At 33.1% G+C, this 12,542-nt stretch overlaps 1 protein-coding gene across 4 annotated transcripts in view; it reads left to right on the top strand.

The window, feature by feature from the left end:
• The window catches only part of PIEZO2 (piezo type mechanosensitive ion channel component 2), a 216,519-nt gene that overhangs the window by 146,969 nt on the left and 57,008 nt on the right, over window positions 1-12,542 (top strand). For 3 of the 4 annotated variants that reach the window (XM_072411453.1, XM_072411451.1, XM_072411454.1), the window contains exons 8-13: window positions 4,491-4,653; window positions 5,260-5,388; window positions 8,026-8,064; window positions 9,200-9,338; window positions 10,379-10,515; window positions 10,758-10,991. In XM_072411453.1, the coding sequence (XP_072267554.1) occupies window positions 4,491-4,653; window positions 5,260-5,388; window positions 8,026-8,064; window positions 9,200-9,338; window positions 10,379-10,515; window positions 10,758-10,991 (841 nt within the window). The remainder of the gene's footprint in view (window positions 1-4,490; window positions 4,654-5,259; window positions 5,389-8,025; window positions 8,065-9,199; window positions 9,339-10,378; window positions 10,516-10,757; window positions 10,992-12,542) is intronic. The other variant, XM_072411452.1, reaches the window with a different exon arrangement.

The raw sequence follows: 12,542 nt of genomic DNA, 5'->3' as shown, positions 1-12,542 counted from the left end.
TTCAAGGATGGTTTTTCTAAATTGACATTAAGAAACCAGTTGTCCTCCCTGTCAAAAATTACCCCATTGTCCTGGAATGAATGTCCATTTTCTTTCAGATGTAGGAACATGCTGAATTTTGTGCTCTAGCATTTTCTGTGTTGGGCCATTCATTTGTAGAGATGGTTGTTTTCCAATATACAGGTCTTTGTAGATTAAAGAGATACTTCACCACATTAGTAGTGAGAAATAAATTAACTAATCACTATGCTGCTTGCTGCTTCTTTTTAACTGTCCAATAGGAGAGTGAGGACAACATGGGTTTACCGATAGTAGGGTAAATAATTTTGGTATCAGACTTAGGAAATCTAGCGGTAAAATAATAACACCAGGAGAAATCTTCGAAATAAAGCTGAATATTACAGTAAGGCTGTTTTTTTTTTCTTTATCTTGTTATTTTTGGCTAGAGTTCAGCTTTGATCTTCTTAACAAAATGATGATTATTGAACACATGCTCATCGCACAGTAAATCTCTGCAGCTCACTGCCTTGGTATAATTTTCAGGATCAGTAAGTTCCTATCATCCGTACATCCGCTCCTTGTAATTCAGAATAATTTTTACAGACCAACATACCGCATGTCTCTACTACAATGTCACTAATTAGCAGAGTCATTTTTAATTTGAAACCTCTTTCCTGGTCTGAGGAGTCTAGGACAGAACAGTATTTTGCTACAGGAGGCAGTTTACTGATGAGGAGATTTTAATTAACGTGTGGTTTCATTTAGTTTTTACTAAATTGAGTGAGCAAGCTTCATTCATCCTGTGATTTCACTTTCCATCAGCCACTAGTAATTTAAGAGGCTTAGAACTTCCTGGCTGGTGCTACTGTAATTCTTTGAAGTATGGATATTAATCACAAGAGAGTCTTTCATAGCAGTGTTTTTGCATGTATTTTTCGGAATGTCAATATGTACGGTGAAATGTATACACTCTAGCCCTTTAAAACACGTACAGCTTACTGTTGGACTTCTTCTTCATTGATTTACAATACAGACGGACTGTGCACATCAGACAATCAATACATTACTTTCTTAAGGAAGGCACATTAACTTATGTTCTTTTAACAAGATGAAGTTATTTTCAAGGAAGGGCTTTGGACTACTTCCCAAAGTAAGTTTAGGGCTTCCAGAAAAATTCACCCATTTTGCTTTGTGACTGTCACTGACCTTACGTGTGTTTTAGTACATGGAAATCCAATGATACAGTGAATTGACAGTGTCCCCTGCTGGGTCTGATTTAAAAATACAACAGAATAAACATCTGATAAACAGAAATAGATAACCTACCAAATTATTCTGCTGTTATTTTAAGGTTTTATTTTGTCAAACGTGGTTATAAACATAAGAAATTATATTTTCATCAGTTGTTGGTTCAAATAACTGCATCTGACAAACTTTGAATTTGAACTTTGAGAATGCAAAAATAGTAAAAAACTTACTGTTTGCTTAAAATAGATGAAAATCCAATAAGAATTTAAATTTCACACAATCAAAATAATGTTAATGTCAATTAAAAAGCCATTTAAAAAGTTTCTATTAAAATTTTTAATTTTAATTTTTTTCCTTTTTAATTCTGCCCAAAAGTCCCAGAAAATCTCTTCATTAACCTGACTGTGTTTGTCCTTCTCTTCCAATGTCTTTCCTGTGTTGTTGCTCTCATAATTCTGGCGGAGAATGTAAAGTCCTTCTTTGGACAAAAACTGAAATTGTCTTGGTGGTCCCACACCCCCATTCTCACCTGTAACCCTTCAAAGGGGGTTCATTGATTTTGTTACTTTTAAAAAAAGATATACTCACCCAGATCTGCTATTAAGGTCCCTTCTTCTTTGTCTGGGCACTACCAATCCATCATTGCAATGGTGGTTGAGACCACTGGTCTTTGCTTGTCCCCTTGTGCTGCCATGATCTTTTGGTCCATTCCAAAAAAGGACATTGCCGCACACAGCAAATAGAAAGTGTTCATGTTGCACAGTGATGTGGACACTTCAGGAAAGGCCCAACTAGAAAGTAAACAGAGGAAAATTGAAGACTGAGCTAGACGTGCGTATGCCTGCTGACTTGGTGAGCTTATCTTAAAGCATTCCATCAGACATATCGCACAGTGCATTGATTTGTATATGCCATGTTTTGGAGAAGAAAAAAGGCTAAACAAGATTTGCAGCACTGAAATACCAAAAAATTTATCATGTATTTAAAAAGTGCCAACACATTACACACCGCTTTCCAGTGTCCAGAGTCATATCAGTAACCCCAGGGGAGCTCACAATCAAAGCACATGATTGTATGGTTGAAATCAGCAAAGCTTCAACATTATTCATAAACTAAGTTAAGGTAAAATCTTCTTGTAAGATGTTAAATCAGCCCTAGTTAGGATTGACATCTACTATCAGACCCACAGCAATCTTCTTTACTTCTGGTCAATGTGTGCGGTGCATTTTGGGGCTCTATCCCAATGCCAAACACCTTTCTATCTTAGTTTCTAATAACAAATAACTCTAAACAAGCACAACATACTAATTTTGTTATTGTAATATGTTATTTAAACATGAAATGTGTTTATATATATATATATATATATATATATATAGACATTTCATGTTTAATTATATATATATTAGAATTATTAATAAAGATGTGCAAGACTGAAGAAAACCATATTATCTTTAATAAATAGCTTTAATACATTATATTTATATATTAGGATTTAAGGTCCTAAGCAAACTCCTAACATGTTTTATGTAGCCCTAAATGGTTACTTTTCCCATTTAATTAAAAGTTTTCTTTGTCCTCATTTTCTTGGCTAAGTGGGTATAGCAGAAAGTCCCTTACTAATGATGGCAATGTTCTTGTCCATTGTATACCTCTACACAATCAGTTACTTTGTTTTAAACAAACATTTCCACAAACAATGCCTTCTCATATTTGGGAAAAAATTCTGAATTTGATCAACCTTATGTTACTTTTTGACCTGCATAAAGAATGTCTTGGAACAACAGTAGGATAAAAAAACAAGCTGATAACCATTCATTTTCCATTAGTGAGTCAGATTTTGGCTTAATGTATGCAATGTTTAATTCATAGCATCTGTTTCAGGAATTGAAAAATGGTTTATCTGGACTTTTTAGAATGTGTTTCATTTAATCAGAAACTGATTTAGTTGTAAAGTTTTAGTGTACAATATATTGTCCTAAAAACATACTGGATCGAATTAGCTTGGAAGATACAATATGAACTAAATGCTACAGATCCAAAACCAACTAACTGACTGAAGATGTTGTTTTATAGCCCCTGTAAAGTGAGTCACTATTAAAATAGATTATGTAGGGTATCTCTATATATATATGTATATATGTACTGTATATTGGTGAATCTCTTGGAAGAATTTATTGAAATCGCTGCAAGTACAGTAATGGAGTTTCACCTAATACATGATTATGTTTATGTATGTGATATATATTATAAATAATTGCCTCATTACCAAATAGTACAAATTTTAATAATGAATAAATGATATGAAAGATAACCAATCACCAGTAGGTGTTAGTACTAATCTAATTCACACCCCATGATTAACAGTGCAGATATCTCTCTTGGCTGACCATAAACAGGTTGATGTTAAAATTTGATCAATGAATCCATTCAGTTGTTTTATAAAATGGACCATATATTGATCCTATATTTCTGAGTTTGACTGACCAAAAGTGATTGATATCAAATGATTGGTCAGGATCTATCAATCATATCAATCTTGTGGCAATTATACAACTATCCTACGGGATTTTGAGACCTGTCTGTCAACGGCATTATAATCAATATTGCAAGGAGAGGGGTGATTCTTAAGATTGCCCTTTATTCAAATTTGGAACAAAAAGTGTCAACTTTCCTTTAGCATAACATAAGTATTGATTAAATGAATTGATTGGGTGCTCAGACAGTGGAATTTAGTGGACTTTTCTTAGAAACTTACAGCAGACTGTGAGACATGGTGTATTTATTTATTATATATGGTAAGTGAGGCAGTCCATACACTTCTAGTGTGTCCAACATTTATAGGCTTGCCCATTTTTTTAGGATGTGTTTTAAGAAATGTTCTTGGCAGAAAGTAGAACTCTTTTTATTTAAACAAACTATGCTTACACTGGATGGCAAAAGTTGGGAATTGTGTTGTCAATATACCAATATTAAGCAGATGTAGAATGTGCATCCTTTTTAGGAGTGGTATATATTGTATATCATCTAATAAAAGTAGAGTTGGATGTCTCTATTTACAGTAATAGCTGGGTATTTATTTGTTCTAGAGAGCCTAATACTTTAGAACTATGTTGATTTAATAAATCATAATGGAGAACCACCAAATCATAACATATATTAAAAAAATGTTAGTTAAGTATTTAACATCTACCGTTTGAAGAATGAAGACTGATGTGTGTGTATATTGCTTTTTTTAACAGGTTATTTGGTGTCACTTCATTAGTTCAAACTGATTGTTCAAGCACATGGCAATTTATAGCAACTCCCCTACGAAATTGGTACCACTATACAAATCCTGTTGTCCTTTTAGTGCTGTATTACACACTGGCAACTCTCATACGTCTTTGGCTGCAGGAGCCTGTTGTAAGTGTAATATGTTATTAATTATTTATTTTTATTGATTCTTGAATTGGATTGGATGTTGTTACTCCGATGAAAACACATTAAAGAAACCACTTAAATACGACTGTATCAACCTCTTAATGGACCTATTTGTTTTCAGACTAATACTGTACTGTAAAAAGGTTAGCATTTTCACTTTGCCATTGATCTCTATTGATCATTGAGCTTCTCTACCCTTGTATAATCTAATTATTGTTTCCTGTATTTTTAGTGTCTTGTCCATCAAAATTCGTTAACAAACATACCTTTTTACTATGAGGATGTACATACTGTTATGCTCTCAGTGATTACACCAGTCAGGTTCATACAACAACTTGGGTAAAGTCAGCAGCACGTTAGAGAAAATCTACCCTTTGTGGTTATAGGCAAAATTAAAATCTGAAAAATGTTAGAAGTTCAAGGGACAGTTTATAAATTATATATGTATCTATTGTTTAGTATATACTTAGTACTTCCTAGTAAGTACGATGTATAGTGCTGCAAACTTAACATACCCAAAAATCAAACACAACCAATGGTTCTACTTGATAGACAGAGACTTTGTCCAACCTGTCCTTTATGTTCCAGATAAGCTATGAAGACAATAAAGAAGATGAAGAAGGGGAAAAGGAAGGAGAATACAGCCCAGCACCTCTAACTGCAGAAAGAAGACGCAGTCTGTGGTATGGCACCCAATATCCCACAGATGAAAGAAAAGTAAGATTCAAAAGAAAAAATACCATAATCATTTTTTATGCAACGTATTGTATCACAGATCATACTAGTGTTGAAATTCTAAACAAGTTTAGCAAGTTTTTTCAGCAAAGGGAAAATTCACTCATTTACAGCATAGTGAATGTGGTGGATATGTACTTTGTGAAGAATCAGTTTGCAAGGAAATTTAATAAAAATATGGGTTTTGCTTGCACATGAATGGATGACTGAAGTCATTTGAAGTCATGAGAGTTTCACCTAATCCACTAAGCTAAAATAATTATCCCTTGAAAAGTGCTGATTTACTTTGCTAGCCTTAACTCTTTTAGTAAATCAACATCACTGTGAATTATAATCAGAAATAAAATGACTGAATGTCATTATTCTTATAGTATAAGCTAACTGTAGTCAAGCTGATAAATACACAGTTTAGCGCTGTGTCAAGCTCTAGTTGTTAAATACACTACAACTATACCTATTTATCCTAATATAAATGCTAAATGTATAGTCTTTAAGTACCACGAGAGGATGATATACTATTAAAAATACATGTAGTTAAAATTTTATTGAATATATAAGTAGATTAAGTTAGGCCTTCATATCTACATAGACATAACTTTTAAATTGCTAGAACAATAAAGTTTAACGTATAGAACAAATTTGACTGATATAAAAAATCCAATACTTTTTCACTATTGGCTCTGTATTTCGTATGGGTTAACGCTTTTCCAAGAATTATTTTATGTAATATACATTATGATAATTTAGTCTGCTTTATGTATATGTGGTGTCATAATATATATAACAAATATTAAAGGGCATTCTGATTCAGATGCAGTGAATATTGGATGATTTTTGCTGCTATAGAAGATGTATCAGTCTTTGCAAACTGCTAAAGGATAATTGTGCTCCATGGAATAAAATAGAGGGGACTGGATTCAAGTATCTTATTTCTGTTGCTCCAGAAAAATAGTTTGTAAAATAGCACCAGCAATGTACCAACCGTTATATTTTTAGCTTTGAAACTAGGGCATAGTTGTTTGTGAAAAAAAACATTTATTGGAATATAATACAACAGAGCATTTTATCAACTGTTGAAACTTGAAAGTTCATACTTCTTGATATTTTCCATAAGTCTATTAATTCACAATATATGGTCAAAACTATATGGACACCCCTCCATAACATCAGGTATTTCCAGTGATGGGCACTGTTATTGCTATGCCAGTCAAAGGCATTTTAAAGTTATGTGCTCCCAAGCTTGTATCAACAGTTTGTGAAAGGCCCAGTTTAGTATGAGCATCGCTGTGTTTCACAAGTTTGGAATTTGAGTGATCTGCATGACCTTAACCCTACTGAACATTTTTGGGATTACTTAGAACACTGATTTGGATCCAAGTCTTTCCACCCAACATCAGTACTGGACCTAACAAATGTTCTTATGGCTTAATGGGCACAGAGAGCCCCAAACAGATTCCAAACTTGCTATTCTTCTGGGCCTTCTCAGAAAAGTGCAGGCTGTACAAGTTACATGAAATTGTGGGGATATTTCTACATTAATGTCTGTGTTTTTGCATGGAATGACCAACAAATTCTTAAAGGTGCGTTGATCAGGTGTCCAGAAAGTTTTGGCAATATAGTGCTTGCAAATCAAATCAAACTGATATATAAAATGGGAATGGTAGAAAATATTTAATTCATTTTATATATTATCAGTCCTTAGTGTTGACTGGGCTAACTAATGTTTCTCTGTTTTTATATGTTCCAATAAATGATACCCATTGTACACTTTGTTCCATGCAGATATATTAAAGCATAAACTGTAGCTAAAATACCTATTAAATAAAATGTAAAAGAAAGTAGACTACGGTGAGATAAAAAGTGCACATTTTAGATTGCACTCCTTTCCAAGTTGGTGCTACATCAGTGAGGCTACCCAAGTCTGACTTAAGATACATGCTCAGCCTGATATCCCAGAGCTGTCTAGTGTTCATAGGACACCATTGACAATATTCTATTGATGTATAAACAATTAAACTCATTTTGTAAGACTGTGGCTCTAAATGTAGCCATATTATATAAAATCACAATACTGAACGCTTTTTATTTATCACCGGTTTACATTACAAATTAAGTAACCTAAAACCACTAAATTCTTTTTTCAATTGTACATTTAGTGGACTATGACTAGTTTCTTGTTGAAATATATAAATAAGGTATTAGAAGGCTGAATTGCTGCTTCAGGTTCCGTTCAGTGCTAGACACATGATGGGCTGGAACCCTGACATATGAGAGATCAGCTTTTCTGAACTCCGATCCTTCCCTCTGGCACATATTATGTGACACAGTTTTCATGTGTCTGGTACTATTGGTAGAATTACATTTTTTCCTACAGAAATGTAACAATTTTATCCAAATTTTTTACTTTGTCCAGCAAACACTGTAAGCACATTTTGTTATTTTTGTATACTGGTCTACTTTACCTGCATGGGGTATTTTAGCTATTGCTTTAACTTTAATTGAAAAGAGTGAGTGTTTTATTTTGCTTTGCAGTTTTAGAAAATATCTTGTACATTCTGTATTCCACAGCAATGTTGTATTTGTGGCTTTTATCAATGTACTCTGCTTTGCTTTTTGCAGCTTCTTTCCATGACCCAAGATGAATTCAAGTCATCTGATGTTAGTATACAACACATTTATTGCACATTTGCCTTTCACTCTGCAAAAGTGATATGTATATACTAGTTGCATAAAGGCATAAACTGGGTAATACACAATTTATCTTTAGGATACCCCACTACACTATACTAGACTGCATTTCATCTAGTCAAGACCCTGTAGAGACACCCTAAACATCTTGAAATGAGATTAGTGTTAATATGAAGTAGTCAAGGTGTCAAAAGCACTTGCTAGTAGAAAGGTCAAAAAGCTTCTGCATAGCTTATCTTCCTTGATGATTGAATAGTGCTAGAAATTTCAATTGGGCATTAAATATGTTAAAACATTTAGGACTCTATTTATAAAACAAGAAATCTGACATTCCCTCAAACATTCCCTGGTAAAAATCAATTACCGCCATTGATACACATGGACCTGGAAGATTCTCGCAAGGGAATGTTTGAGGAAGTATCTGCAATGAATAAAATTGCTTCAATAAAATGCAGCTGAACCCTAAACACAGAACAAAACACTTGACTTGATGACATTGCTATATAAAGGTAATAATTTCAGCACTTCTAGTGCCATTACACTCTTATTGTGTGCGCACTTGCCAATTAACACAATTATTGGAATTTCATTTTCTGCACCAAACCTGTGTTTACAGCCTTATCTATTATTACCTTCTCTACCCTCCTTTGCTTTATTCCTTCCTTTTCCTTTGTTCTCTTTTCTTATTCTTTCTTTTGTCTTTCTTTTCTTTTTGGTTTTTTTCTGCTGTTCATTTTTCTTTCCTTTTATTTTCTTTTGTCTTTCATGTCTCTTTCATCTCTCTTTCCATTCTCATCCTTTCTTCTTTCCTTCCTTGTTTTTTTATTTTGGTTCCCTTTTTAGTTTCTCCTTTCCAAATCTTTTCAAATTGATTTCAATGTCAAGCAACTATAGTATATACATATATGCTTTACCTACATTACCAGAATTTACCCTTACTCATGCCGTATGAGATTAACATTACACAGGCTGATGTATTGTATGAGCAATGTATGTGCTTTGCAGTTGTCCTGCATTTTATGGATATGCAGTATGTTTAGAATGAATTGTACTTCACTGTGTTAAGTGATGTCATGAATAAATCTTATAAACTGCTACTTACCAGGTACTGCTTGTAACAGTTAATGGGACACCGGTTGATTACCATCCCATAAATACATCACTTCCTATTGAAAATGGACCGACTAAAATAGATATGTACTCCACACCACAATACAAGTGGGAGCACAATGATGACATCTCAGGTAACAGCTTTTTTTCATCCCATTGTGTAATGATATGTGTTGCTGTAAGTTGGTGTTGTGCATTAGCCTTTTTTTGGGAGGGGGTTTCAGGGGTATATTGTGGGTTGTATGGTGCTGAAAAGTCTCCTTTATAGTGACACTACATGTTTCCTTTTAGCAGATTCTTACTATCCCTTTCTGCATAATAAAAACATTACATTGTGTAACAATAAAGGTCTAGTTATCAAAATTATCTTAAGATGCAGTATTCACCCAGAGAAAAAACATTTTTTTTAAATAACATTTTATGTTAATAAACCATTGATCACTTTTTTTTTGCATGTGTAAAGTCATGTCTCTTGTGTAATTTGTTCAAAATTGCATGTTCTTAGAGTACATTTTCTTCAGAGGGAAAGCTCCTAAGTCTGTTTTATCTTGGAGTTAAGTGTCCTTGCAGTGTTCATCCCAGAAAATGTGGAGGGGAAGAAATTGTAGAAGGGTGTCAGGCCCTGTATTGTGTCCCAACTCTTCAGTAACCAGCTGGGTTGTCATTGAAAAGTGCCAGTGGTGCGCCCGGCTAAAAGAGGCTGGGGAGAACACTGTCTTGGAATATTTTTGCTTCTAAATTATTGTTCCTATGCTTTTTTCTATAAGGACCAATGCTCTTAATATATTAAGGGTTGATATTCCAAGAGGTATTTTATCACAGCTAATAGTATAAAGTAATTTTAAGCCTAAACATTCAATTATTTATAAAGGAAAAGAAAGAATAAGATTTTTCTAACATGTAGACAAATAGCGTCACTATATTTAATAAATAAATGAACATGTACTTTCCAAAATGCCTCTTCTTTAAATCAACTTTAATAACTGAAATATCATGCCCAAAGCAAGACAGTATGTTAGGGTCAAGAGGTGCTGAATTGGATAAGCTTGCTTGAGCTCCTTTTGTTAATCCATTGTTATGATTTGTCTGACGAGTCAAGTTTATAGCAATAAAAATGTGTGTAGCACTCATAATGTGTACTATGAAAAGGAATTAGTAACATGTGTTCCATTAGAAAAGAAAGAAGAGGAAGAAGAAGAGATGGAGACGGAAGTTTCTGAGAAAAAGGAAAATCCCAAGGTTCACGCCATGGTTGTTGCATTACAATTCATCATGAAGCAAAGTTATATATGTGCCCTTATTTCTATGATGGTAAGCTATAATAGTAATACACTAATATGCCATGTATCTATAACGAACTTGTGTAGATTGCATAAACAGCAACTAGATTGCCTCATTTTTGGTTGTGTTTCCATTTCATCTGATATTTTATGTGTTTAATTTGTGAAATGCTCATTTAAAATGAGTCTATGCAAAACGTAAAAGTTCTTAGAAAATTGATTTATTAGTATGTCATTTTACATAAAACCTGAAACTATTTGGTCTCTTTTTAGGCATGGAGCATCACATACCACAGTTGGTTAACCTTTGTATTGCTAATCTGGTCATGTGCCCTCTGGATGATTCGTGATAGAAGGAAATATGCCATGATTAGTTCACCCTTTATGGTTATCTATGGCAATATGTTATTAACATTACAGTACATATGGAGCATAGACTTGAATCCAGAACTAAGGGAAGTTTCAGGACTTCTTGAAAGAAAGAAACCAGAAGAACTTGCATCGAAGGTAAGCTTTGACCTAAAAAAGAGTAAAAAAGGGGCACAGCTTGGTCAAGGATACTTTCTTACAATTTGCATTTTTATCCATAAGTAGCTTGCATTGATAAAATAAATATATATTTAGCTATTATTAATACATTTATATTGCTATGGTTTTTCATATTAAACTTCTTGATTGAATTGATTTGTTCATAATCTGCATCATAATATTGAATAAGCAATATTGTTTAGAAAACAACTGCACAAAATATTTCGTATTAACTTTACTGAACCAATTGATGATACAGTCATAGTCAATTACAGAAAAAGTATTAATTCTAAATTTTAGGATAGAAAAGAATATAATGGAAATTGGTCTTTTTCAATTAAAAAGGTTAGGTGTTCCAATTTATTTAGGTGTAGAACTGTCCTGGCCCATAAAAATAATAAAAATAATTGATTAAACGGACTTCAATGATATTTCCAAGTTCCTAAATGTTTTTGAAACCCAGAAGGTTACAAAAAAAAAAAATATTTGGGCTTGCATCCGAAAAAGAGAAAATCAGCACAATGCCATGAGTACTGACATGAATAACATTCTACCCACCTATGAGGAATTGGAGTATTCGGATTATTGTACTATTATTTTGTCTGCAGAACCAACAGCAAAGGGCTAGGGGATTTTTTTTTTATATTACTGAATTATCAATTTATCAACACCTGCAAACACCAGGTTAGTTGTCCAACTATTTGTTTGTCTTCTGAAAGGTGGTAGTAGTGTTGGAGGGAAGGGATCAAAAAGAGTATTTAGAAGGTTTCGAAGCTCTTTGTCAGGGACTGGAAATGTATTTTTTTTTAAATATAAAGTTTTATTGGATGAATTCAACATGAGGTCAAAATAACATACAACAATAGTAGGCAACAAAAAAAAACAAAAACAGAGAAAAAAGAAAATACATAGGAAAAGAAACAACAGTACAAAGGCGTGCCGTTAACAAAGTGTGGAAGCTTATAATAACAACATTTAAAACACAGTTAACATCCACACGGTTCCATCCTTGGACTTGTATCTCGTGTTCCCTCGTACGCTAAATTGTGTAATCTTCCATAATATACCTCAGTAAATTCACCTAGCATTTTTCTTTGATTTATTATAAAAATAAACATGTATTTAATATTATTATTTTATGTATAAATAAACCCAAATATTTGTATTTACCAGTGTAAAAAAACAAACAAAAAAAAAACAAACTGTTGTTAAACATGTTTTTGTTTTTACCACCTCATTAGGTCTTTTTTATGTTTTGAACATTGTATCATATGTAGAGACACAATACATGTTGTTTCTATTAACAAAATTGTAGAACTGACATCTGCTACACTGACTACAATGTAAAAATGTTTACAAGCACAGGAGATAACTGCATATAATAAAATATTAAAATTGGCTAAAGCACCTTTAGTAAAATCTTGTGATGACTTGATGCGTGATGTAACAAGCTGAAGCAAGGCTACAAATACATTAAAAAAATTGTTAGCATACTTAATTGTATTAAAGGTCCAGTTAAAAAAAAAAGAC

This window comes from Pyxicephalus adspersus, chromosome 5, assembly GCF_032062135.1.
Source record: "Pyxicephalus adspersus chromosome 5, UCB_Pads_2.0, whole genome shotgun sequence".
NCBI classification, from domain to species: domain Eukaryota; kingdom Metazoa; phylum Chordata; class Amphibia; order Anura; family Pyxicephalidae; genus Pyxicephalus; species Pyxicephalus adspersus.
This window is presented reverse-complemented; position numbering and strand designations above follow the sequence as displayed.